The sequence below is a fragment of the Gadus chalcogrammus genome, chromosome 21 (genome assembly GCF_026213295.1).
Source record: "Gadus chalcogrammus isolate NIFS_2021 chromosome 21, NIFS_Gcha_1.0, whole genome shotgun sequence".
NCBI lineage: Eukaryota > Metazoa > Chordata > Actinopteri > Gadiformes > Gadidae > Gadus > Gadus chalcogrammus.
This window is the reverse complement of record NC_079432.1, coordinates 8004377-8032065: the sequence shown is the minus strand read 5'-3', so window position 1 is coordinate 8032065 and position 27689 is coordinate 8004377. Positions and strand designations below refer to the sequence as shown.

General features: G+C 45.9%; 2 protein-coding genes across 3 annotated transcripts; one reads left to right on the top strand and one right to left on the bottom strand.

The window, feature by feature from the left end:
* Positions 1 to 52: 52 nt before the first annotated feature.
* On the top strand, positions 53 to 22425 carry map7b (microtubule-associated protein 7b). 2 transcript variants are annotated; one of them, XM_056581594.1, is made up of 18 exons: positions 53 to 160; positions 8679 to 8825; positions 9438 to 9515; positions 9777 to 9940; positions 10502 to 10619; positions 12463 to 12573; positions 14425 to 14544; positions 16256 to 16398; positions 18130 to 18269; positions 18832 to 19109; positions 19584 to 19737; positions 20482 to 20653; positions 20830 to 20934; positions 21013 to 21063; positions 21154 to 21187; positions 21427 to 21550; positions 22004 to 22179; positions 22331 to 22425. In XM_056581594.1, the coding sequence occupies exons 1-18, from the start codon at positions 115 to 117 to the stop codon at positions 22339 to 22341; spliced, it is 2172 nt and encodes a 723-aa protein (XP_056437569.1). In that variant the 5' UTR covers positions 53 to 114; the 3' UTR covers positions 22342 to 22425. The 2 variants fall into 2 exon arrangements, with proteins under 2 accessions (XP_056437569.1, XP_056437568.1); XM_056581593.1 differs by having other exon boundaries at positions 18127 to 18269.
* A 1793-nt stretch (positions 22426 to 24218) lies between these two features.
* On the bottom strand, positions 24219 to 27679 carry armc1l (armadillo repeat containing 1, like). Its single transcript, XM_056581729.1, has 7 exons — positions 27567 to 27679; positions 27035 to 27196; positions 26397 to 26488; positions 25815 to 25989; positions 25455 to 25571; positions 25148 to 25222; positions 24219 to 25035 (listed from the first exon to the last, which is right to left on the bottom strand). Exons 2-7 carry the CDS (start codon positions 27185 to 27187, stop codon positions 24835 to 24837), a joined length of 813 nt encoding a protein of 270 aa, XP_056437704.1. The 5' UTR covers positions 27188 to 27196; positions 27567 to 27679; the 3' UTR covers positions 24219 to 24834.
* Positions 27680 to 27689: the final 10 nt, after the last annotated feature.

Sequence of the window (27689 nt, the reverse complement as noted above, 5' to 3'; positions counted from 1 at the left end):
CATTCTAGCATCTAGTCCCCCACCTGTCCTCGGGGAGGCGCCAGAATTCCCGGAACCATTCCTACGTCCACTCGATTTCCTACTGCTAATCCATCTCAGCTCACGTCAGGAGAAATGGCGGACCTGGACGGCAGCGACGCATCTCCTGCCGAATCCCAAGGTGAGTTGTTATCAGCATTAAAGTTGACTTGACGAACTATTGTGGATGGTATAAGCTCGGGACAAATAAGGTCAACATTGTCAAAGTAGAAGGTGTTTTTTTCTTTTTTCATTCGCTTTGAATCCTTACCAGAAGTTGAGGTTAGGTGTAAGGAGCGCAAACCGGGTCACGGGAATAGGATTAACTCACAACCTAGTCCCTGGTGGTTTATATTTAGTGATTCAACCTTGTTTTTCGAGTCTGTTGATAAAAGTTTGTCTTGTTTAGCATTGTTTTTATTGGGATTTCTGTAGATGTAGCTGTCAGTAGACACCTGTTGCTGACATTTTTCCAGCTTTACAAAACGCCCCTAGGGCTTCAAATTCATCGGGTTGGACTGACGTGACAGGTGAATGTGTGTACAAAGGGTCCAGAAGCTTCTCTAGAACGCTGCAATTACAAAAGGTGTTACAGACACGCAATAGTAATGCACCCAAACATGCCGTAGGCTGGCCTACTTTGCCAACGTATCAACACCCTAATCGCTGTCCTATAGGTCAGAGAAGGGAGAGGGAAAATGTACTTTGGAACGAGGAGTGTAAAACGAAAGGAAGGAAGTTATTCGTGTCCATTTCTTTGTGGATTGTGAAACAAGTTGCCCACACTGATGAGATCAACTGTGATGAACGAATAGTCTGTATGGGAGTGTTAATGTCTGTGGGCAGGTTCTAAAAGTGACAACTTAATTACATTAATTAGGCAAACATGCCATTGGTGCAACGTTATGCTATTGCGGCGAGAAGATGTAATCCTGTAAATAGTACCCACAAACATAATTTGTTCTGGATTTCTTTAGGTGAAGTGTGTGTGTGTGTGTGTGTGTGTGTGTGTGTGTGTGTGTGTGTGTGTGTGTGTGTGTGTGTGTGTGTGTGTGTGTGTGTGTGTGTGTGTGTGTGTGTGTGTGTGTGTGAAGGGCGTGGAGCCAAGACTATCGGGTTAAAGTCTCTAGCGTAGGATTACAGTATTACTCCATAGACTACTGTGGGAACAAAGATTGGCTGACTGTTTTTGTGAATGTGTGTAGTCCTAGAATGGCTTCTGCAATGAGTTTTGGAAAAAACATTCATGAAAGCCCTGGGCTTCCCTTGGTTTTATATGAAGGTTCAAATTCAAGTGTGGATTATATAAAATGTATTTTTTCACATCACAGCTCTGCTATACGCAATGCCAGGGCTACCCAATGCTTGATATTTCTGCAATGCAGCATCCTCAAGCCCATTTGTGAATGCAAAACATTCAATGTACACTTTCAGAGTGATGCAAGGAATCGCTATGCACTCATGCATTGCAACCACAACTGCACACAATGTGCATAAAGAAAGCTAGTTTTATAGTGGTCCTGTGTGTGCTTTGGGGGGGGGGGGGGGGGGGGGAATAAGCTGCCATAGAGTCTGCCAAATCTCTCTCTCTCTCTCTCTCTCTCTCTCTCTCTCTCTCTCTCTCTCTCTCTCTCTCTCTCTCTCTCTCTCTCTCTCTCTCTCTCTCTCTCTCTCTCTCTCTCTCTCTCTCTCTCTGCATCTTAAACTGAGAGTTCAGCACATCTCCTTGCCTCCATCTCTATACGTACACCTCCTCCTCCCCCCCACATACACACACAAGCAAATTGACTAAACAATGCTGGGAATGAGCCTCTGCAGTGTTGACACCACTAAAAGTGGGTGGAGTCGGAAGCCACCTCTCCTGTGAACAAACACTTTATACAGACACTAGCAGAAGCTAGACCTGTTTAGTTTGCTGTGCGTGGTGTGTGTGTGGGGTAGTACGCGCGTGTCTGTCAATGCATTGTGTTAACTGCTGGCTTAGACTCTCTGCATCAAGGTCGCTCGCTCACTCCCTCACAGAGTCTCTGACATCATTGGTCCACGTGCTGCTGTCATCAGGGTTACCCTTCCTGGTATCGCATCTCTCCCTTTCGTTATCTCCACTAAATATTTAAATCGGCTGCGTCTGTGTGTCCTGCCTGCACCCTTACAGCCAGTAGCATCAAGTCAGTTTTTGTCAGAGTTTGCATTCGCAGACCGAGGGATCGAGCTCGGTTTAAACACAGGGCAAAGAAAAGAGACCTGTACTTTTACCAGTGTGTAGGAGAAAGATTAGGAATAGTGTCCCCTGAATTGAGGGAGGGATTTATTTGGGGACTGAAGGACAGCAGTCGCACTTCCACTCCAGTTATCAGGATTACAGTTTTTTCATCTTGCACCAGGGCTCATCATCCTGCAAGTCTCTCGCCCTCTCCTTCTCTCTCTCTCTTGCTGTTTCACTCTGTACCTCCCTCTCTCTCTCACCACCACAGTCAGTATGGATACGGCACAGTGAGTTGCTCCTTTTTTGTTTGTTTTGTCTCTCTTCTTTCGTTCTCCCGCTTTTCAATTCTCCAATTTCATAATTCTTCTCTCTCCTTCTCTCTGCCCCTCCTTCAAACACATCCTTATTGACTTCCATCATTGTTAGTGTTCTCTACTGCCTCTCCCTCTATCTCTCCTTCCGCTATCTCTCTTCCTCTCTTGCGCTCTCTCTCTCTCCCACTCGCCACACTGTCGTAGGCTGACAAGTAGCGGCCGTGTTAGCATTGCAGCTAGCGTTAGCTGTTGCACAGCCAAGTCACTGCAGCTGAGGATAGAGCCAGGCTGTTTGTGGGGGGGGGGGGAGGGAAGAGGTAGTGGTGGTGGTCGGGGGGATAACCTGCAGAGAAAGAGAGAGAGAGAGATACCACCTTGCAACCCACACCAGTGTCATCCTCCAGCACTGTCCTCCAGTGACCTGCCTCCATCGTACCCCCCTACCGACACTACGGGGTGGAATGGGCTGGACTAGGTGACACAGTTAGCCAGCACGCTAGTGGGTTAGCGACGGGGGCAGGTGATGCCCGACAGTAAAGGACAAGTAACGGGAGGAGGAGGAGGAAAAGGAGGAAGTGGTGGATGTCCACGGGGCAAAAGCACACTGAGGAAGGGAGCCAGCCGCTCAGCCATCCCTTCCCTCTTCACCATCAGGGAGGAAGAGGAGGGCAAGAAGCAGCGTGGGGCTCGCAGAAGGAGGAAAAAAGGTAGAGGAGATTGAGTGACAGGTGGATGTGGGTTGGCATTGCCGTCCTGGCTCGTAGTGTGGTTTGTATGCATGGAGATTTATGTCGTTGCTGTGTGTGTGTGGCTGGCAGACATGCTGGCAACTAAGGTCTCTGGGAAATGGATGAACAAACAACTTTCCAAAGTTGCCCAGAGAGAGTTATTGTAATTTCTATTTTAAATCGATGAACCATGTGAAAATTCAAGAGAATTTTTTCAACGTTGCTCGACTTGTACAAAGTGGTAATTGCAAACACCATTGAGGGCATCCATTTGCCTTCAGGGAGCTCTGTTGACGTTCGTAGTGACAAGCAACTGTCTTGTCCAATTGTGTTGGCTTGTGGAAAGTGTCTGACACCCTGCAAGGGAGAGAGATGGGATTCACCCTCCCTGATGTGTGTGGGTGTTTGTGTGGCTGTATTGCATGGCTATGCACAGCTGTCAGTCAGCAATTATTTGTGTGACTGTGTCATTTCTTGGTTGTAAGCCATTGTTATTCTTATTTATGTATTTTTAAGATGGAGGCAAAAAGTTTTGTTTTCAGACAAAGTTCATGTTCAGTCCTAATTAGTTATGGATTATTTCTTGGCAGACCGTTTAGTGTCTGGTCCTCCTGTCTGGCCTGAAATTCGATGAGGATCAATAAAATGAGCAGGGAGTTATTGGTGGTACAGCCGGTTTGGTGCTGTTACACAGGAACATCGATGTCTTTCGGTCTTGGCTCTCAGACAACCTTCTTGGGTTAATCCTTATGGGCAAAAAACACCAGCTTTGATACAATCCTTAATAAAGTTGTTGATTTGGGCATGGCTGTGTCAACTTGCCCATCATAAGATGCAAATGCTCTCATGGCATGTAGAAATTTCCCCTTCATCTCCCTAACTTTTTCCATCACCAGGCTGAACCAGAGTTCAAGGCTCATGTTATTGCTTTGGACCGTTACAGTCCCATCTAGTGTTCCCAGGGGGCATAAACACAGAAGTATGCCTAGCACTTTAAACATGAATAATGGAGAGCATTGGAGACTAAAGACAGGATAGATACGGAAGTCTCATGCCAAAGCTCCATTAAATGTTTTTATTTATTTATTCATAATAATCAGTGGCAGCTGCCGTTTTCATAATCTTAATTATGCAACGTTTTATCCCCAAAGCATCAAACTTAAGGTCAATGTAGTTCATCCCAGGCTCAGGGTGCCCGTGTGTCTACTGAAATTGTCCAAGGCTAGTCTTTGATTAGACTTGGGCTAACATGCTCTTACCTTTACGCTGTTTACCTGTTAGCCAGGACGAGGGTGCCTCCCATGGGGTCTAGAAGGAAGAGACACCCCTGCTTCTGGCCACTAGCCTTCACCGGCTGGAGCTTAGCGTTTAGCTTAGCATTAGCGCCTGCTAATCCTCTCAGGGCGCAGGATAGGCATGAAGCAACCCCCCCACCGCTGTGTTAGCCTGCTACCCATAGGCCAGTGCAACCCGGCGCTAATCGCTAACTCTGAACATTTAATCTGACTGCCGCTGGTACTACATGGGACACACACACACACACACACACACACACACACACACACACACACACACACACACACACACACACACACACACACACACACACACACACACACACACACACACACACACACACACACACACTTTAGAAATAGGAGACGGTTGGGCAGATTAAAGAGTCACTCTCGACACTGTCCCATTCTCTATCTGTGTGTCTTTCTCTTTCAAATAAACACATTCCCAGGGTAAAGGAAGGGACTGGCTGGTTGGAGTTGGAGAGAAGCCACAGATTGGACAAAATACAAAACCAGTTTCAACAACATTTGGGGACACGAGACAGATTTCACCGCTCTTGTCTCTCTCGATCTGTTTTCCCTTTCACTTTGGAGTCCCTTGGCACTGCTGGAGGCTATCTCCTTCTTCTGTGGCGTGTGATCTTCCACACTATGGATTCCCTACTGGACTTTATCTTCCCCTGGGGAGGATGCCGCTAGTGGGCACCATGTTTGATATGGACCCACCAATCTGACCAATCGGAGGGGACTGCGACCCCCCCCCCCCCGCTTGGAATCATGTCACGATTTAAGTGTCCAGGTAACGGCTTAAAACAATACGATTTATCGTTTTTACCACCATTGATTATTCAAACGTTGCTACAACACTATAACAAATTAAATTAAAAACAGACTCTGTGAATTTTTTCTATTAGTAATAGTTAGTGTAGCCTGGTAAACTATAACCTCAAATCCACTGTTTGATTTGGTCAGTGACTACGTGATCAGCTAACACTGCGGTACTTTGTCCTGCAGTATATTGGGGTTGTTTGGACGCCCTGTCATAAACCAACAATATGCATAATCTATTTGCATAATATGTATATTAGATCTAGACTGAATTATGAAACAACAAATGAAGTGTTTGACAGACGGAGGGGATACTGGTGCATCAAGCTGGAGGAGTGAGGTGCGACGAGGGTGTTTAGGGGTCATCCAGTAGCCGAACAGGGGGGCACTTTCCACACTGCCACCCCAGATAACAGATGTAGAGATCGGGCAGTACATTGGAAGGTGGCTGCTTCCATCCTCATCTCCTTTAGTGGCGTCAGTTTTGGCGTGTCTTGAGCCACACCGCACCTCAAACTGCTCCATGCAAGCTGGAGGTCACCTTGAATGGTCGACCCCTGTGGTCGACATAGTTTGGACTGCCGGTAACATCAATGTCAGGTTGAACGTAGCCATCACTCTTTTACACACTTAAGTGATTACGGGTGGGTTTCTCGTGGCTATGAATCATAAGGCAGTCCGTTTGTGTATGGACATCTATGAGATCTTTAAAGGGGACCTATTATGCTTTTCGACTTTTATGACCTATAAACGTTGTTATAATGATTGATAGTCATGTTTAACCATGCACAAAAAACGATGTAGATTTTCGGGAAACTCTTCCTCTCTTCTGGGCGCTTTCAGCCTTCTCTGTCAACGCTCGGTTTCGTCCTTCTCCGCCCCCTCGCCCCCCTTCTGCCAACCCAACTCCGTTGTGTTTGGTTACATTCCTTGAAGCGCGCGAGCGGGCAGATTTGACCAGGCATATGGGGGCGAGGCAGGAGTGCCTCTACGTCTACGTAGATGATTTCCCGGAAATGTGAACAAGTGAATCGCAAACGTTGTCCCGAGTGTTTAGCGCTCTGCACAGCCACCCCAGACTGTCAGCAGGGAATACGTCGAAATGCATGTACGTCATTATTTGACACTTTAGTATGGTTAAACATGACTATCAATTATTATAACAACGTTTATAGGTCATAAAAGTCGAAAAAGCATAATAGGTCCCCTTTAAAATCAAATTATTATATGTTTGCTAAAATTGATCATCAAATAAACATCTATAGCTTATGACCGCAATCTCATAAATGTGCCATCTTAGAATTTTCCAAACATCCTCAATGTGGAGGGACCTGAGATGTCACTGTTTGTCTCAATATTTACACACCATCCTTCCTGCTGGGCTATTATCCAAACTTCCTAAAGGTTATACCACCCTGTGTTCCCCTTCAGCTGGTTCCATTCAAAAACACCTCAACCCTGGAATAGTTCTGTCAAGATAAATGCACTGATATCTGGAACGTTATCATAATAATTTAACCCTGATGATATAATGGAAGAATGCAGTAACCTTCACAGAATTAACTAAAGGCATTCAAAAATGCCTTTAGTATTATTCTAAACTAATCTCATGGTCTGACTACATCATCGCTCGATACATTGTATGTTAATGCAATAAGCTTTGGTTTATTTGTGTTTCTTTGCATGTATTTGTATTGCTTTGGTAAATGTTGTTATGTGCAGCTGTTCATTATTAAAGGCCCTTGCTGAAGGATATACCTGCGGTAAAGATGACCAATAATTCTCAAAATAAGTTTCAAAGAGAGCCGCAAAGAGCCAGAGCAGAATAATTGGGCCTACTGACAATAAGATGTATGTTCATTAGGTTGACAAAGGGGCCCAGTGTGCCTCCTTCCAAAGATGGTAATGATTATCTTTAAGAAAGATGAGTCTGCAGATATTGTCTCTATTGTTGTCCTGGGTAAACATAAAACCGGTTTCATTGAAGCGACACTATGGGCTGGATGTAAAATGGTGTAATATGTGGTTGCCATTGCAATAGGAATACAGATATGGGTGAAATGCTAATCTGGGTCACAAGATCTGTCACTGTTTTATTATTTGAGTTTTTTCTAGGACAGTCTGGTGTCTGTGGGGACTGTCCTTCCTCTGTCACCCAAGATGCATAGCCACTGAATTTATCTTGGGTTACTGGAGATGTATGGGGTCAAATATATATACTCTGATACTGCTGTTCTATTGTTGGCCAGTGCATGCAGCTGTAATGAGATCAACGTCAGTGTTAATGGGAATAATTGCCCAAATGTGCTGAGTCATCTTTGGGCGCAGAGTGCGTTTATCAAGTGGTTTTGTATGAGCTGTCAGGAGGACTCAGTGGACCGTATTGAGCTACATGAGGTTATATAAAGAAGCAGGACCGGCTAAAGGCAAAATGACACTTGTTATTTCAAATATTACTTTAACAAAATAAAAAAGGCAAAAACACTCTTTGCTAGTTAAGTTTAAATTGTTGGTTTTAATTATTGTTTGTTGATAACTGTTTCTATCCCCCTAACACAAGATGGTTGTGTTTATTATATACTGACTGACCTTTTGAAAGAAATATACAGCCAAGACATCTTTAGTCATTACCATTCACCTTTCAAATGTGTTCAGTTATTATGATGTTTTATATAGTTTTGCATTTGCATGTGTATTGGTATGATGCAAAAAATAATCACTGTACTAACTCGTATTCAAACAATTAGTTATGCAGGGGGGATGTATTGTATTCTATCAATCTGTTGTGGTTCTCAATTCTGTTAAGCCTCCATTAAGACTTCTGACTGTGGGTTAGTGTGGGTTGTGTGTGTGTGTGTGTGTGTGTGTGTGTCAGTCTGTGTCTGGGTTTTACTACAAATAAATTGTACACATCCTGGTGTCTGCAAACGAGAGTACCAGCTTTCTTTCTTTCATTTGTGTGTGTGTTTGCGTGTGCGTGTTCTTCCTGGAAACCTCTTCAGCTATCCCAATTACAGACAGACTGTCTGTCTGTGTTTTCATACATAAATGTAACACCTTGGATCTCTCTGTCTCCGTCTGTCTCCTCTCTGCTCCCTGCTGACTATCAACTCTCCTGTCTTTCTGTCTCCTGCCTCTCTGTTCCTCTCTTTCTCTTTCTGTCGGTCTGTCTCTCTGTCTTTATTGATCTCTCTCTCTCTCTCTCTCTCTCTCTCTCTCTCTCTCTCTCTCTCTCTCTCTCTCTCTCTCTCTCTCTCTCTCTCTCTCTTCTCCCCCCTCCCTGCAGCGTCTTCCTCCCAGGGCACAGCGGAGGAGGGCGCAGCGTCCTCCACCTCCAGGGGGATCTCCTCCGTCTCGGGACAGACGTACACCGTCACCCTCAGCACGGCCGGCAGCAGCAGCAGCCCCCAGGGCAGCACGGCCTACAGAGCAGGTGGGCTCCCCACACCGCAGCCCTTCCTTCAGAGTGGCTTTCAGAGTTAGTTGGACCTGGTCACAATCCAAGAGCGTTTGATTTGGATAGCGTTCAATCAGAGCAACCGTCTCAAAGGGCTTCACGGGCCATTATACATGACACCCCCTCCACCTAGCCCCCACAAGGTGCATGCTCCCATGATTATCAAGGGAGAAACCACAAGAAGGAACGCAGAGGGGGGGGGGCCGTCTCGAGATGGTTGTTTAGTATGCTCTGTGTTATCGGTTATAGACTTTGATTGGTGTTTCATTCTTGTTAATTAAAGATACCGTTATTGGCCTGTCCCAACTATTAATACATTTGATGATCATTTGGTGTATGATTTAACCATAATGATAACGCAAACAACCCCATAGGCTCTCAGTTGGACTTATTGAACTGGATCCATTCATAAGCATATCATGACGTAGTGTATATATTTATGTTTTGATATTCTGTGCAGATGGCCCCTAACCTAATCATTTTCGTTCTGCCGTGATTTAATCAAATCCCATTCATGGCCATTGCACGAGTGATTGAGTGGAATCGTTTCATTGCCTCACCCGTTTCCCTTTGTGTTACGCTGTGCAGACTCTCTGCTTTACAACAAGATCGATGAGAGACAGAAGCTGGCCCGAGAACGCCGCGAACTGCAAGAGAAACAAAATGGTGTGTATTCTGCACGTGTCTGTTTTAGTGTGTCTTTGTGTCGAGAGTTTAGGCAAGGTTGTATGACCTCCAGCTTTCACAGCGGTTACTTCTACACAAACCAGTTTGTGTATCTTTTTGTTTATTGAATAAACCTCCTTGAATGCCTTTTGATAGCTGTGGTCATTCTTGACTAACTTCATTCAACTCCATAGAACCTCTGCATATGTTCTTAATGTGTGTGTGTGTGTGCGTGTGTTTGTGTGCGTGTGTGTGTTTCAGCACTGCGGGAGGCCGAGTGGCAGGAGCGCGAGGAGCGCGCCCGGCAGCAGTACGAGAAGCACCTGGAGGAGAGGAGGAGACGGCAGGAGGAGCAGAGGTACAAGGAGGACAAGAGACGCATCGCCGTGGAGGAGAAACGGCGGAAGAAGTTAGAGGAAGATCAGGTGTGTGTGTGTGTGTGTGTGTGTGTGTGTGTGTGTGTGTGTGTGTGTGTGTGTGTGTGTGTGTGTGTGTGTGTGTGTGTGTGTGTGTGTGTGTGTGTGTGTGTGTGTGTGTGTGTGTGTGTTACGTACCAACATTGGTGTTGGAAACAGATGTCACCATCTGTAAAATCATTATACAGCCTTGTTTCAGTTGTTCGTCAATACAATTGATCAATTGGTTAGCAATAATTTTTGCCTAAAATATGTTTTAAATCATTTTTAACACATATCCAGTGGTCACAAATAGCACGGCTACTTTGTACACTGTTAAATGTTGAAATGTTATTAAAGTTATGAGGTTTTGTATTTGAAACCGTATTGACCTTTGTGGGCTGGATTACGTTCAGCACATAATAGCTGGCTGAACTGGTTTCCACCGCGTCACTACTGTAACGTATCCTCCATCCTGCTGGTGATCTCATCCAGACCCCGCGGTCACATCATAGTTACACTGGAGGATCAATATTGAATAACGTTTCCTTTATGGAGGCCGTAAAGTGATGTGGGGTTATTATGGGATAGGCTCGCCATGAGGCGGTGATCCGCCGCACCTCGGAGCGGAGTCAGAGGACCAGACCCAAGCCCAACCGCTGGTCCTGGGGGGGAGCCCTGCCCACACACACACCCAGCACGCACGCAGGTAACACACACACACACACACACACACACACACACACACACACACACACACACACACACACACACACACACACACACACACACACACACACACACACACACACACACACAAACCCAGCACGCACGCAGGTACTACACATATAGACATGCACACACACACATCCAGCACGCAGGCCGGTACTACAGTCACAAACACACACAAACACACAAAGGTAATACACACATGTAATACATGTAGTATTACCTTACACACACATGCACACAGGTGATGCACACAGGTGATACACACACACACACACAGGTAATACACACATGTTATACATGTAGTATTACCTGTTTGCACACACACACGAAACCACAGTTGATGCACACAGGTGATACACACACACACAGGTAATACACACAGGTAATACACACAGGTAATACACACAGATGATACACGCGTGCACACAAACTCAGTTACTACACAGACATACAAACGTGCATGCAAACAAAAACACACACACACACACACACACACGCAGGCACTCATGCAGATAAACACGCACAAATGCACCATGTGCACGCAAACACACGCCTATAGCACACACATAAAACTAATTAACAAAACACACCTGAAGGCACCTATTGAGGCACCTATGAGATGCATTGCAGTGTAGTGTAGCATTAAACACACCTGCTTTCTCTCTATAATGAACTCTTACTGGCTGTTTTCACCCTACCGGGCACCGGTGCTGTTTTACTACTGCTGTTTATTTAGGCTTTGACTGTCATGGTTAAAAAATGCAAATAATGTGTTATGAATGGAAACCAGTCAGGTTGCCAGTCCCTGACGCATATGTGTGTGGTCCTTTTGTAGTTTTGTGTTGCTCTGTGACAGTTTTCTCTTTGTTGTTGTTTGTACAGTGAGTTGCACTTCCCTGGTAATGCTGATTCACACCCTTCTCCACCTCTCTCTATCTCATACTCTCACTGGCATTTCCTGAATATTTGTTGTACTTTAGGCTACTTCTACCTTTTGGAACCAATTCTGTTTTTTTATTCTTTCCCCGCCAAGGTTTCCCTCACCACCGCACACCAATGTTTGTTCAGTGATTTGATTTTGTTCTCATTCTCCTATCTGTCTCTCTCTCCTCCCCTCCCTCTTCCTGGCTCCTGGTCCAGGATTTGTCGAGTCAGCTTTCCTATATCAACTTGACCTTGCAGGGCTGGAGCACTTGCAGGGTGCTTACAGTCACTCGCGCAGATATGGAATGGCCTCACAATGTGAATATATAAACACGTTAGCCAGCGGTTAGCCGACTAGTTTGCTAGCTGTAGAAGCTGGCTTTACCATTGCCGTCCAGTTGGTGTTTTTCGTTCAGTGGTTTGTGTAGCATGCAGTGTGTGAATACTTGTGTTAATATTGAACGATGCATAGATAACATAGAATCAAGTTGTCCCTAATTCCCCAGGTCCTTTATTAGTCCTAAGAAATCGCTGCATTTTCCCCATCTAACAAGAAACACAGCTCATAGAACAGATAACACACTAACTCTCTCTCTCTCTCTCTCTCTCTCTCTCTCTCTCTCTCTCTCTCTCTCTCTCTCTCTCTCTCTCTCTCTCTCTCTCTCTCTCTCTCTCTCTCTCTCTCTCTCTCTCTCTCTCTCTCTCTCTCTCTCTCTCTCTCTCTCTCTCTCTCTCTCTCTCTCTCTCTCTCTCTTCCCCCCCCCCCCCCCCCTACCTACCTACCTCTTTGCCTCCACCTCTCAAACTGCCTCAGCCTCCACCTCACTCTCTCTTTGTCCGTGCCCCTCAGGTCGTGTGAACCTAAGTCCTTGTTGTGTTTGTGGTGTGTTGTGTAGATTCAGACAGGCGGGCGGTCTCCACCATGAATCTGTCAAAGCACATGGACCCCATCATAACGAAGCGCCTGTCCCACTCATCCGCCACACTGATGCACTCGCCAGACAGAGGTGAGAAACATGGGAAGGACACTAGTCTGACCCAAGCCAAAGGTACTGTGTTTTTATCCGCAGTGTGGGTTCATTCTTCTAACTTGTTGCTATCATTAAAGGTTCAGTGTGTAGGGATGAGTGGCATCTAGCTAAACAGACTTTGCAGACATGGAATATAATGTTATTACATATTTTTTAATTGGTGTAAAGAAGTCAGCTGAAAATAAGAATTGATTGTGTTTTCGGCACCTTAGAATGAATATGACTGTTATCTCCCTTGGTATGACGCTGATAGGACTTATATTCATGTGAATTATGTAGAGCACCTGATGAAATATTAATATAATTGTTATAATTATTAATAATTATAAATTTATATATTTAGGGTTCCATGTCCTGTCAAATGAATATAACTCATAAAAATATAGAATTGAGTCACCATGGAACAACGGATTTGTCTCCTTCAGTGCTCTCAGTAGCCTGCGTGTTGTGAATACCAGTGTGTTCTGTTTGGCCGTCTCGTCTGTCACTCACAGCCTTGCGAACGAGGACAGCCTCCACTCCTGTCCTTAACAGCTCTCAATCCAAACTCCGCCTCCACCAGGGGAAGATCACCCACAACAGAAACACAGGTTTTGCCTGGGAAGCTTGTGGTCGAAGATGTCATCCACATTAGCCTCATCATCACTCATAACCAACTCTGAATCATTAGTCAAACGATAACAGCGGAAAACGTTTACATCACAAATGTGTTGCAAACGTGGAGCTATCGTTTGCGGAGATGGCGTTGTATTTTATTTCCTGGGCATGCCATTTTATTTCCTGGGCATGCCATACTGTACACACTTTAAGGGACATGAACTAAGAAAAGAAAGTAGGGATGTCATTAGTTATTAGTCGATCCATACGTGCCAACATGCTGAATAATGAATTTCGGTTCCTTCATGATAAGATTTCTTATTCATGATTTTTTGATAATCTGGAATTCCCTTTTCTGTGCATGGTATAAAGGTCATTCATTGTTTTGCATTACCAGGTTTAGGGTTAGATTGTGAATGTCTTGAGAGAGCTGTGCATGCCTCTGTTAGAATGTCGTTCCCCGGGCTCCAGCATGACCCCTTTCTCTAATCCTCTTGGTTAATCTTTAGTTTTTTTTGGGAACGCTTTGCTCTGTTTGTAATATCCTGATCACCCAAAATGTTTTGCTTCGAAACCACTCTGAATCCATGATATAATATTGATATTACGTAGATGTTGACATGTTGCCACAGTTGAACACTACCACATTTTAAGACATTTTAAGTATTAAATAAATAAAACATACATCATAATGCATAATACATTTGAAATAAACCACAGTACTACGTTGTCAGGCATAGCACCCAAACATGAATAAGAGATAAATGTCAGCAGAACAGGTGACGTTAACCTTTACCACAGGCCTAAACTGAATGGTAGGGCGTGTTTGGTGTTTTGTCGGACACCGCTGGCATGGTGTCCATTGTGTTATTTGACTGCACTCCTCCTCCTCCTCCTCCTGTTTGTATCTGACGTGGTCTGAGGTCTAACTCAGGCTGTTTGCTCATGGCTGTGGTGATCATGCAGACTGCATGCAGCTGTGAATGTGGCCCGGCCCGTTCATGGCGAGCGGCAAGGCATGTGCCTTGGCAGCTGTCTATTATCTATTATTTCTGCATGGTCTGCTGAGAGGCACATGTATAAGTTATAGAAGTGCTTCTTCAAATACTTATCAAAATGTGTGTGTGTGTGTGTGTGTGTGTGTGTGTGTGTGTGTGTGTGTGTGTGTGTGTGTGTGTGTGTGTGTGTGTGTGTGTGTGTGTGTGTGTGTGTGTGTGTGTGTGTGTGTAGGTCTCCGTCACATGCCTCTGTCGCCATGGGAGAACATGATGGTGAACCGCCTGCAGCAGCCCACACACTCCTACCTGGCACGGAGCCGCAGCACAGCCAGCCTGGCCAAGGAGCTAACAGGTAACACACACAAACACACACACACACAACCTCACACGCACAATCCTCTAACAGACCCCTGTCGTTTTCCTTTCTACCTGTCAAAAGATGCTTTTATCTAGAGCCATGACAAAGGCATGTTCATTGAAACTGTGAATCACCTTAGCTGAAACTTGTGTTGTAGTAGAGAAGGTACGAGTGCAAGAATGTGTACCTTGAACTTTTGAAACCAGAGAAACCTGGAGTCTGGGTGATCAGACTAAGCCTGATTTAAAAAGCATTACGCTGACTTGTACTTAAGTTACCAGCCTGTATCTGGAACATATAGGGTGTAAACGCACGCACGCACGCACACACACACACCCACCCACACACACTCCGTCTTACACAACCTTAAATCAGAGGCCTAAACAAGTGAACTGTTAAGGAAGTTTTCCCCCTTTTTGGGGCGCCTTCTCCCCCTGCTGTTACCATAGCAACTGTGCAAGGTGCCCAATTGCAATTGACAACGTTCACACAGTCGATGTCGATGCAGGGTTGCATGCTGGAAATAACGTAACCTGCACTGCAGACCATCATGCAACCAACGGTGGCCTTAAAAAACTAAGATAAATCCATGTCGGACATTTTATGCAATGTAAATGTATTATTTAATCTAGGACAGTCATGGTTACCTCCAACAGTCTAGGCCATAGCGTTGGCTTTGTGTGATGCAGATGATCATGGAACCACTGTGGTTTGACAGTTGGCTGGGAGACAGAACTGCTGGCTCCTTCTCTCTTTCTCTGTCGCCCCAGCATCTCTGACCCATTTCCACTTTTCGAGCCATGTTTTGTCTGCCCTCTGCCTTTGGCCAGCAACACGTGCTCTTTCGCGCATTCATACCCCGTGTTGGATAAACATGTGCTCTTTAGTGCACGTGTGTTTCTCTGCATGCTCAAAGCTTTATCTTGCTGTGTGGATTGTTATGTTTACCACTGTCTGTTATGGTCACTCTCTACTCCAACCTCCTTTTTTTCTATGGGAAGGGATTTAACCGTAACAATGGTTCTCTATTCAAAAAGCTCAAAGACTAGTTTGTTGAACTCTGTCTAAGAAGTGAAAGAGACATGCCCCAAATGCTGTGTGGGCCCGTATCCGGGGGCAGCCAAAGATGTTGTTTATTTAAAGGCACAGGTTATCAACGATATTTGATGCATGGTTTTAACTTAGGTTTTAAATTAATACTACGGTTTTCGAGATACACCTAGTAGTCTTTCATCCAGCATATTTTCCCAAATACTTTCTAATTTCCCTCGAGATCTGCACCTCTCAGTCATATCAAAAACTCTAGTGGTGCTGCACGTATCCCCCAATAACAAACACTCAACAAGATTTCAATTAACTCTAATGATCTTTCTGTCTTTCCTCCCGATTTCCTCCTTTCATCTTTCCCGTCCCTTTCCTGTCAACCTTCCAAATCCCGCCCCTCTTTTCCTTCTGCTCTTTCTGCTAATCATCCATCTAAATACCCTCCATTCCTCCATCCTGCTCCCCCATCCTTCATACCTCCATTCTGCTCCTCATCCGTGCATCCTCCTCCCTGTTCACACTCTTATCCATCATTGGTCTGCATTAACCCTCACACTCCCATCCTGGAAAATGCCTCGCGGAAACCCCCCGTCTCCCGCCGCTCCCCGACCTCCTTCCCGTGTCCGTAACCCCCCAGCCCTGCCTGTGTGTCCCCGCTCAGTGTCCTGCCAGCCCACGGGCCCCATGTCCTTCAGGGCCCTGCAGGCCCAGCCACTGCCCCACTGCCGCAGCCACGACCGCAACCTCAGCCGCGGGACGCCCCCCTGTCCGCCCTTCTGCAAGAGGAACCTCGGCGCCATGCAGGTAGATTGATGTGTGGACGGATGGATGCTCTCGTCAGCCTGGAAAAGGCCAGCTTTGTTCAGCTTTGCTCCTTTTTCATCCCCAGGTGTGATGGTAATTTCCAGAATTTTCCGTCTGGGATCAATTAAGAATGTTGGATAAATTTAAGAAGCTATCCTATTTTTAGATTGTAAGTCATTAAATGCAACCCACCCTACTGGGACATCACAGACTGTGTTAAATAGGGTCAGAGTCGTAGCGGGAGATGGCTGCGTTTGAATTATTATTACATTTTCAGTTTCCTAAGATCCACCCAAGCACCAAGGTGGTTTTTCTGCCTATACTATTGTTTTAGTGTGGTTTCAATGCGATTGCATAATCAGGGAGGGAGAGAGAGAGAGAGAGAAGTGCACCAAAGATTAGCATAGCTAACGATATTCAGAACCACACTCTTCACTGTCGCTATCAAGGCTCCCTTCAGGTGTGGGAACAGCTTCCTTCCTTTGGCGGAAACACAGAACCTGGAGCCGCTAGGTATATTTTCCCTATGCATTGTCAGAAGTGATTTATGCCATGTGATTGCCTGAAACGGAGCGAGAACAAGACAAGCGTGTCACAAAATGGCTGCCGCACATGGAGCGACGCATATGGGCTCACCTGCACGACCTTCTTACTTTCTTACTACTTGTGCAATCCGTCTGATAGCCTGCCCCAGACAGAGGCAAGCGTGTGTGAGCGAAAGTGTGGCCAATGTTTAGTTTCCCTTCAAACATATCCTGAGTTTTCCTCAAAACTTGATGTGTAGCATTAAAGCATTGCCTTCAAACAGCCATATTTCATCAAGAGATGCTTGGTCATGCAGTTTTCGTTTTTTTCCCAATCTGTTCTGTTTTGGGACATGCTGATGAGTGTGGACATGGTCGTCCATCTCCCAATGCGCCGCTCGCTCCCTTTGCTAGACAGGCCATCTGTCCTGCCAGTGTATTACAGCTTATACCATTAAGGTATTTAAAAGAGGACATCTCGTAAGCTACGACATCACCCCGTGTGTCCTTTCACACATAAACACACACATATGCACGCATACCCAGACCTACAAGACAGTGAAAGTACATCACCACTCCTTAATGACACATACACTGTCCTATTGTCACTGGTGTCCAATCCCCTCAACATGAGGCCCAACTAGATGTCTGTCAAGTGTAAGAGTGTTGTATTGCTGTGGTGCCTGATCTATGCAAGGATGTTTAACAATTGATTTCAGTCTTTATGATCGTTTATGATGCCTGCTTGTCTTGGACGTCGGCATGGGTTTTGGCATGAGCTGGCAGCCTGGGAGACAGAAGTCACTCCAGTGCTCAGGTCATAGAGAGGATGGTCAGCTAATCCGGGCACAAGCCACTCTATCCTAGCTGTTGGCAAGGCACCTGCACTTTGTCAACAAATATGGACTCGGACATGTAAAGTAGACGCTTGCTCCTGCACACTCTGAGCGTCATCCTTCTGTTGATATAGTAATGTTTACTGCCGTCAGTAATTGTCACCGTACAGTGTCAAGGGAGGCTATTCTTTGCCTGGAAACAAAATGAATAAATATGGAAAATTTTAAAGATGTGTATATGATCTATATGACATGTATATTTGGACGTGTATTGGTACACGGTAGCATAACATTTTATTGTTTTGTCATTTTTACAATTGTCTCCTCCCTTCTTCCTCTATCCCTGTTCTGCCGCTGGTCGTTCGCAGCAGCACAAGGAGGGTGACTTCACCAGGAAGTCCTGGAGCAACCTGACTCTTCCGCTGGCTCCTACTCTGTCCGTGGCCCCTAGGAAACGCTCATCCTCCCCAGGGAAGAAGAAGAGTAAAGCCACGTCGCCCTCTCCTGTCAGGTAGGAGAATCACACACATGAAAGCCGGCCTACCTGATATCCAGCCAGCTTTTTTTTGTTTGCACTTCCATCTCACCCACGTCACCACCTGCTTTCCGACCGAATCGAAGGCCAATCCGCATGACTTTTTGCGGGCAGCTTTATTTTATTGGTATCGTGTTTGGTCGTTCCTGGAGTCGGTAGCTTCGCCTGTTCCGCCATTGTCAGTCAACACTAAAATCCTGCTGCCTGCCAATGAAGGTGCAGAGAGGACCGCCTCTTTGTGGCGTTCTCTCTCCTGATTGGATAAAGAGGGAACGGGATACCCTAAACATTTTATGCAGAGCGGAGAGATTGGGAGATCCATGCTACTGACCAAACACTGCAATGACAGCGATGGCTGTTGGGATATAGAGCTATTTAGCGCTTATTTTTTTTTATAAATCTCGCTAACAACGCCTTTTTAAACACTATCACTGTGTAATTTCATGTTCCGAAACCTCTTCCTAATTTCAACAATCAAATGCAGTGTGACTTGAAAAGACATTTGTCCTTTTGTGAAATGTGTCCTCTCCCTAAACAGACCGCCACAGAAACCCATCGGCCGACCCCCGACCCCCAAACTCATCAAGTCCCCTGTGGCCGACGACCCCGGAAACATGCGTCCGGTGAAGCTGACCCCCGAGATCACCGTCGCCCCTGCCCCGACCTCCGCTGGAGGCGGGAAAGGAGGAGCGGAGGAGGCTGAGGGGGGGAACCGGCTGCTAAGCCCACCCCAGCCTCGGCCTCAGCCGGTGGGCCAGAACAGAAGCAGCCCGGAGCAGGCTCCAACAGCACCGCCTCCAGTCACATCCAGCCCTGGTCGGTTCCTCACCAGTCGCCTCCTTCTGAGCCACAGCTTCTGAACTTAACATTGGTCACTTAACTTAACATTGGTCATTTAAGTTAACGTTGGTCATTTGACTTAACATTGGTCATTTGACTTAACATTGGTCATTTGACTTAACATTGGTCATTTGACTTAACATTGGTCATTTGACTTAACATTGGTCATTTGACTTAACATTGTTATTTAACTACCATTAATCATTCATAGTCTCATAGTTCTTTCAATTCTCTGTCTCATTTTTCTTATGGGATAGATTGCTAGATTAAACTTTTAACCAATAAAAGAACAAAACAAAGCAATGAAAATACCGAATCGGAACCGTTGATGATTCAGAATAATGACACCCGAGTGGAAAGTGCGGAGAGGCTTTCCCGGTGGGCAGCGTGTCCCCCCCAGACGACCTCTGACCTGCGTGTAACAGGCCCTGGTTGGTTGTGTCCCCTCAGAGGCGGCGGCGGGCAGCCCCGCCGCCCCCAGGGCCTCGGCGGGCACCACGGACCGGGAGGAGGCCAGCCGCATCCTGGCGGAGAACCGGCGGCTGGCCCGCGAGCAGCGGGAGAGGGAGGAGGAGCAGCGCCGCGAGCAGGAGGAGCAGCAGAGGTAATAATAATCATGGATTGAATTTATATAGCGCTTTTCTAGACACTCAAAGACGCTTTAAAGTGAAGGGGGGGACCTCACTAACCACCACCAGTGTGTAGCACCCACTCTGGTGATGCACGGCAGCCAATCTGCGCCAGAACGCTCACCACCCACCAGCTTGTGGTGGAGAGCGAGGGAATTAATGAGTCAGCCAATTATACAGGAGGATGATTAGGGGGCCAGATTGAATGAGCCGGGTTGGGCCAGGACAACGGGGAAACCCCTACTCTTTGAGATAAGTGCCCTGGGATCTTTTATGACCTCAGTAGGAGGTCGGAGGTGGAGGTCGCATGTGTTGTGGGATTTCAAACGTATTCCTGATTTAGTTTACCGCGACGCCAGTAACTAAGTTAAGGGAAATATTGAAAGTTGTTCCTGTTTACAACATGATTGCTATTATTTATCGTTTGCTTTATTGTTTGAGAATAACATCCATGTACAGTCCATATGTAAAGCTCCACTCCGATGCGTATTTTATATCCATATAGTTTCACACAATTGCTTGTGTGATACTTTTTTGTATGCTGTGTGGGAAAACTGCTTCTAATCGAATATATACAAAAGATCCTCATTAAAAACAGTTGCAACTTTTTTCATAATCATTCCCTTCAGCCCAAAATAGGGTGCGAACCACTAGTCGAGGGTTCAGCTTTCTAGAAGGTATGTGTGTGTGTGTGTGTGTGTGTGTGTCTTGCCTCCTAGACTTGCCACGGAGGAGATGACCCGTCGTAAGGCAGAGGAGCGGGCAAGGAGGGAGGAGGAGGAGCAGAATCAGGCCGAGGAGAGGAAGCTGAAGGAGGAGGAGGAGGAGAGGTTAGGCGAGAAGGAGAGACTTCAGAAGGAGAAGGAGGAGGCGGAGAAACTCCAGAGACAGGTAGGAGCAAGAGCCCGCCGGAACTCAATGAACCTGGTTCCTCCTACAATGCTGTTGTTTGAAAAGTGTGTGTGTGTGTGTGTGTGTGTGTGTGTGTGTGTGTGTGTGTGTGTGTGTGTGTGTGTGTGTGTGTGTGTGTGTGTGTGTGTGTGTGTGTGTGTGTGTGTGTGTTATAGAGGGTGGAAGAGGAGGCGCGGCAGAAGGAGGAGGGGGAAAGACTGAAGCAGGAGAGGGACAAACATTTCCAGAAAGAGGAAGCCGAGCGCAATGAGAGGAAAAAGGTACACAAACCTACACCAACACACCTCAATGTTATTCTCTATTGCTGTGAAATGACCTTTGTCTTCTCCTCCTTCCAGCGCCTCGAGGAGATCATGAAGAGAACGAGACGTTCAGATCCATCAGAGAAGGTGAGAAACCGCGATTCTATGGCAAAACGAGACGGCCATGTGTCACAGCACACTCAATCACTGACCCTTTGTTTGTCATTACCTTTCCAGAAAGTTACACCTCGGAGCAACGGAGGCGATGCAGGTAACCACTTCCACCTGGCTGTTAGCTTCCACCGCGGCTCTTAAAAACAGAGCTCCTGGCTCTCCTTTTGATTCTAGAACCACCGGTGTACAAACAGGTGTAACAAAAGTATAGTGTTAGTGCCGGTCGCATTTGTTGGCTTAGAACTAAACTATCTAAAGCACCAACATTTTATTTTGTTAGCAAGTGTATTCTAAATAAGGTATTGATGTTGAGTTTGATTTGTTGCCTTTCCGCAGCAGTGAGCCCCTCCCCAGAGACGGCCCCCAGTGCTCAGCATCAAAACGGCAACGGCCACGCGGCCCCCAACTCCACTCCGGCCCCCCCTCCTGACACCAGCATCTCAACACCCCCTGACGGCAGGTAGGAGCAAAGACCGCTCAAACCCTGTTCTCTGAGGGATGGCCGTTCAGCACTTTTGTAGTAGATGCTGTGTGTACGTGATGAGGACTGGGACATGGGACATACTGCAGGGGATTTCACTGATTACCTTACCACACATGTAGAGCCACCAGATGACCCAACTACGCGGGCTCAGCCGATGGACGTATCGTCTGCTGCACAATGGATTGTGGGGCAGAATGACCAGAAAAGCATGCTGGCTTGCATACTTTGAAACGCAACCAGATGTAGTACAACATCCTGGTATTTTTGGCATACTGCCCTTCCCATACTATGTATTGGGACATACTCTTTTTCTGGACTACTAATAGTATGGGTATTAGAACGCAGGGAAGCTAGCTGCAGGAACTCAGAAAACAAATCGGGAGTTTAATCCACGCCCGATCTACTCCTCCCTCTGGTCCTCCCCGGCAGAGAGAACGGGGAGTTTGAGGAGGTGATCACGCTGCCCCCCGGCTCCAGGCAGCGGCCCCCCGGGGAGGAGCAGCAGCAGCCGCTTGAGGAGAGGGACCGTGTCATTGCCTTCAGGGAGAACGGCCTCCTCAAGCCTCTGGGCGGGAGGGACGACCTCACGGCCAAACAGGAGACAGGTCAGTGTATGTGTCCTTCGTGGCACTCTGTGTCTTGCATTCACTCAGTGAGCGGAAGCTCTTTGGTTGAACGGCGACGCTTGTCCCACGATAATAACAATAATAGTGTCGGCTTCATCTAGTTCTTTGTCTCCTTCCTAAAATATTTTAGACGTTGCCTGAAGTGTGTGCACGGAGCTGGGCGAATGCACACACATAACAGAGCGGTCGGAAGGAGAGAGTGACGGCACACAAGAGACTGGAGTGGTGGTGTTGGGGTGGGGGGGGGTCTACCTTGAAATAAGGAGCGAGGGACCACCTCTAAGGCCACGCCCCCCAAGGTAATGAAGTCCCCCCCCCCCCCCTCCACACACACACACACACACACACACACACACACACACACACACACACACACACACACACACACACACACACACACACACACACACACACACACACACACACCTCCCTCCCCCTGCGTCCTGCTGATCTGAAGAGCACCGTAGCTGTCTCCCAAAGCTGGCATTCTCCAAAGAACTCTCCAAAACATCCCAAACAGAAGCTGACGGGATTCTCGTCAACCGCATACATGCTTCCACTCCGGGAAACGAGGAGGATCGTCTCTCCGTCTACGACCACGACACTTAGTTTGCCTCCGGGCGCGCAGTGTGTGGGGTCTGTTTTGGTAGGACTCCATCACCGCTCCCCTCTGCTTCTGATGACCTGGTCGTGCCACCCATGAAATAACAGCAGCATCAAAGATTCCCACCGTATATGTTGCAGTGGCTATGGCTGTGGGGGTGTGTGTTTATAACGTGTAATTCCTGTAAAATAAGATCATGAAAAGTCTTGATACTTTCTGTTGCTGTAGAGCGTAGCGCGACTTACGGAAGCAGCTGGAATTCCCTCTGTGCCCTAAGTATTATAAGGTTTCCCCGGTGTCAATGAAACCTCATAATTCTACCGATCATGCTTTTCTTTAGAAATAATAGAGGAAATAAAGAATGGGGAGTGGCCTAGTCATTGATCGCAGTCCTTTGTGTTAATTTAAAATAATCCTATGTGATGAACTTGTAGCGGTTTGAGATGCTCCCGTTTACTGTAGAGTTTCTGCTGCTGTGTTTAGAAGATTTCAAAGAGTTGAGGGCTGATAGGTGGATTCAAAGAGAATTCTCTCTGCAAATAATTATATGGGAAGAACTGATTGTATAGATTTATAACAATTGCTTTTAAGACCCCATTATTCCTTTTTCTTTGATTTAATGGTTCCTTTTCTTGTTTCCCCTTTAAAAACAAGTGCAGGTTGTTTTGCTGGTCCAAATTGGCAGTGTTCGAGGGCCGTGGTACTTGGGTTAAAAATACACTTTAAGGAAGGTCAATAAAGGGTGGTCTTCGTTTTATTTTTTTAAGAAAACCATGCAAGGGTGAGATTTAAATAGTGAAACGTATGCATGCTCTCTGAAATGACCTATTAAAGAAGGAGGTGAGTTGATTGAGGATTAAATGCTGCTATTTTTGACCTTCCTTTGCCTTACCGCATTATCCCAAATGAGGCTAAGCGTGGACTTCGGCCCAAACTAGTCTTTAAAAACCACGGGGTGAGAATAAAACATGTGGAATTGACCCTGGCTGCACGCTTACAGAATCCTGGACTAAATGTGTTTAGTTATTGTGGCTCCCGTTCTATAGAATGGCTTCAAAACCACTTTAATATAAAATGCATTGAAACCAGGATTGACTGGAATGTTATTGAAGAATTATGACTAGTCATCTCAATGGTATGGGGTGTACAAAGTCATTGGTACTTATTAAGCAATAATACTTGAAATGTAATTAGGCTTGTGTAGACATGTTTTACCGCAGAATGTAGAAGTGAGCCGAAAAGGATCCTGAGAATTAACGTTCAACTCCAGCCTCACCCCAGATCAGACCCATCGCTTCAAAAGCTTTGCACTTAAAAACAGTTTTGTATCTTACAGTATAGCCCATTGAGCATTTAGAAACACTTGTTTATACTATCAATACATTGTAATAATACCTACTATACTGAAATGCAAGGTAATTAAGGTTATTTGGTTTAAAGTGGTTGAAATGCAGTAAATAAAATTGTTTATTCTGCATCAGATTCATGAAGAGGAGCTTCTTAACCCTAGATGAGGGTGGGGGATGCACACTGGAAATGCTTTAGTTTCTTAACTACTGTCCATAAAGAATCATTCCCAAACTGTGCTTTATTGCATGTTAATAAAGTCTTTAAATTTGGTCGCGATTGATGCTATTTTCTTTTGGTTGTGTCGATAACCTCACCCCATTCGTAGAGCCCATTACAAATAGAAATGACCCAGGGACACATTAGACATACTACAAATGTATTTTCAGGAAAAACCCAGTACAAAGACATCTATTCAGACAAAGTAATGGGGGAATGTAAACATATAAAACAAGGTATACAAAAAAGGAGGAAGAAAGGAAATCTATATTTACAAATGACATGAAACAAACCAGCACTGTGCAACACCACGGAGCTGCAGTGATGACGCAACCAACCAATCTTTCTCAAAGAATCAGAGAAACCACCCATCGTTTCTCCAGGAGATAGTCACGCTCCGACAGCTGGCGCCGAGGCCTGTTCTTCGGAGCGGTGCAGCAGCAGCTCTGAGCGGCTCTCTGGGTTCACCAGTAGAAGTTCTTTGAGAGGAAGCTGGCGGCGGCGTTGATCCAGCTGCCGCTGCCGTCCTGTTGGGCCGCGGGGCGGGAGACGGCGCGGCCCAGGTCCTTCTCCGGGCTCTCCTCCTCCTCCTCCTCAGGCAGGTAGTCCGGCAGGACGCTGTTCTGCTGCACCTCCACTCCCGACGGCTTCAGGGCGAGGAGGATCTGCCCGGGAAGAGAGGGGAGAACATGTCTCAATTCAGCTCCGTTATTAATACGTCTCGTGTCCCGGGAAAGTAACCCGTCATTTTTTTATTAAAAAAACACAAAAACTCACCTCTTCCCCGGCCTCGTTCTTGACCACCTGTTTGGCAGACAGAACCTTGGTTTCGGCGATGGCTGACGCAAGACTCTGTTAGGGAAGAGAAGGAGAAAGATGTAATAGTGTAATCCAATTCTAGTTCGCTATTTAAAGACGTCATCTAAATTGACTAAAATCACATTGGACAAAAGCGTCTGCTAAATAAATTCCATTTTATGCCTTTAAGATGAATTTAAGTTGGCTTTGGGATTGGTATTTCCCTTTAATACCAACCAATGCAGTACACTTAAATTTGATTTAAAATGTGTTGATTCCGCCATACCTCGGTTGTCAGATCTGCGCGGATTCGGACAGTGCATCGCTTTGTGGCCATCTGGAAGGTGAAACTAATCACTCCTTTGACCTTGAGAAGAGCCTCTTCACACAAGCCGCGCTGGTCCTAAAAGGATCAACAGGGGGGAATAGTGATTCACTTTGACATTTAGACAGTTCATGTTTTTAGAAAGAAAAAAAGATCATATTCTACGATTACACAAATGATATCCTGAGTCTCCAGTCTGATCGATAAAGTACATCTCATTCTAATTCGAGAAGTTATATAATACACCCAGTTTTATTTTAACAGTCTTAAAATATAATCCAGCCCAAAGGGATCAGCAGGCTGAGAGTCTGCGGTACTCACAGTGCTGTCCAGTCCCTGGATGTGCAGGGTAACAGACTTGGCCTTCTTGTTCGTGGCGTTAATAAAGAACTGGGGCTTCTTCCTCCTCTCCCTCTCTGGTGTGCGGATAACAGGCGCGCTCAGGATGCCGTGTACCTCTTTGGCCAGGGACAGGACTTCACCAGACAAACCCGCCCTTCGAGGAGGAACGCGCATGGTTCAATTTGTGGTTTGTGGAATCCAGTTAGTGATCGTTCACCTTGAGTAACTTGCATCTTGGTAATAATTATATTTCTATATAACCAAGCCCCTTACATTTCATTAGGCAACCAAACAATGGTTTGATTAACGGTAATCAACAACTGCTGCCTATTATTTGAAACGCAGATGTTGGCTCCTTTCAGCCAAAGTAAGCAAAGTAAGGACACATTGGCAACAGATTAATCCAAAAACATCTATAAATTAAGAAAATATACCCAACAAAGATCTTTCCTGAAATATACAAATCAGACAACTTAATATCTCATTATACACATGGACAATGTTTATCTTAAGTCAGATGTGCAAGACGAGGGTGCGGGAGGCCCTGGGTGTGGTCCTCACCTCTCCGTGAGGTTCTCCAGGCTCACCATCATGCCCAGCTCGTTGCTCATGATGGGGATGTTACGGGGCTGCTCCGCCAGGTAGCGCAGAGTCTGACCATAGAAGGGATACGGGAAGAGCCACAGTTTATTACAGAATAACACCCTAGTTAACCAAATAGAAGTAGCATGGAAGAACAACGGAAACTAGATCTCATTGAGCTGGATTGGTATGATTTGGCATTAGTTGTGTCTGTGTCTCACGTTAATGAATCGCACATAGACAACATTGTGAAAATATAAAACAGAAATGAGAACACTTTACAATGAGGGTTCAATAATTAACCATCGATCAACATTAGTAAATGCAGTAATAAGCATTAACTAACCATTAAGTAAGAAGTTTTTGTTAACTAAGGCATTCATATATTTATCATTTATATCTAATAGGGCTCATACACCATAAGCAAATTACTACACCATGATTTCATGCTTATTAATGCGTTTACTATTGTTATTTAACGGATAATAATTGTACCCTTATTGTAAAGTGTTACCCAGCCATGTGTTTTGTTGTTGTTTTGGACGTCGAGCGCTTTAGTAGTCCAGTGGTTCAGTCTTTCAGTCTACGGTCGGACTACCAATTTACTACGGCCTCACCTGCAGGGCTGCGAATAACACATCCTCGTCCTGGACGTCCAGGAACAGAACCAGGCCGGGCAGGCAGCCCTGGTCCTGGACGATGGCCTCTCGGTTCTGCGGCTCGGAGGCCAGGTCCCGCAGCTGACCCACTACGGACAGCGCGTCGTTCATCGTGGTCAGCTGGAAAACACACGAGTCATCAAAACACTACATTTACAACAGATTGACAACGAATAAAAAAGCAACACGATACTGACAAACATGTCACGATATGACCCTGCGACCGGAGCGCTGACACTGTAGGCCAACACATATATTCACATATAAATTATCTTGAATAAACGACCATATATTGTTGTGACATATCTACCGAAACAGGCTAGCGTTTAGCTAAGCTAGTAGTCAAGCTAACGTTAGCGGCGCTCGTGATCAAATTGATAGTTGATTAACACCTGCCACAGACATAGATATTTAGATAGGAATTATAAAAACATTAAGAAACGTTAAGCACAATACTCGACCAAGGATTGTAAACTACGTTTTTGTGTACCGTTGATTTGTCACTTCACTACTGGCTTGAATGGCTCGTGCAGACCAAAATACAAAATTCGTTGCATGGAGCTTTACGGCCGTGCCATTGGTAGAACCGGGTAGAACCCGAAATGCCTGCGTC

Excerpts from the sequence above, each read along its gene's own strand:
- map7b (XM_056581593.1), top strand. The coding sequence starts at position 115 with ATGGCGGACCTGGACGGCAGCGACGCATCTCCTGCCGAATCCCAAG. Across the intron at positions 16,399-18,126 it reads GGAACCTCGGCGCCATGCAG|CAGCACAAGGAGGGTGACTT; the intron begins GTAGATTGATGT and ends GGTCGTTCGCAG. Across the intron at positions 19,738-20,481 it reads GAGCAGGAGGAGCAGCAGAG|ACTTGCCACGGAGGAGATGA; the intron begins GTAATAATAATC and ends CTTGCCTCCTAG.
- armc1l (XM_056581729.1), bottom strand. The coding sequence starts at position 27,187 with ATGAACGACGCGCTGTCCGTAGTGGGTCAGCTGCGGGACCTGGCCTCC. Across the intron at positions 25,990-26,396 it reads CTGGAGAACCTCACGGAGAG|GGCGGGTTTGTCTGGTGAAG; the intron begins GTGAGGACCACA and ends TCCTCCTCGAAG. Across the intron at positions 25,572-25,814 it reads TCCAGGGACTGGACAGCACT|GACCAGCGCGGCTTGTGTGA; the intron begins GTGAGTACCGCA and ends TGATCCTTTTAG.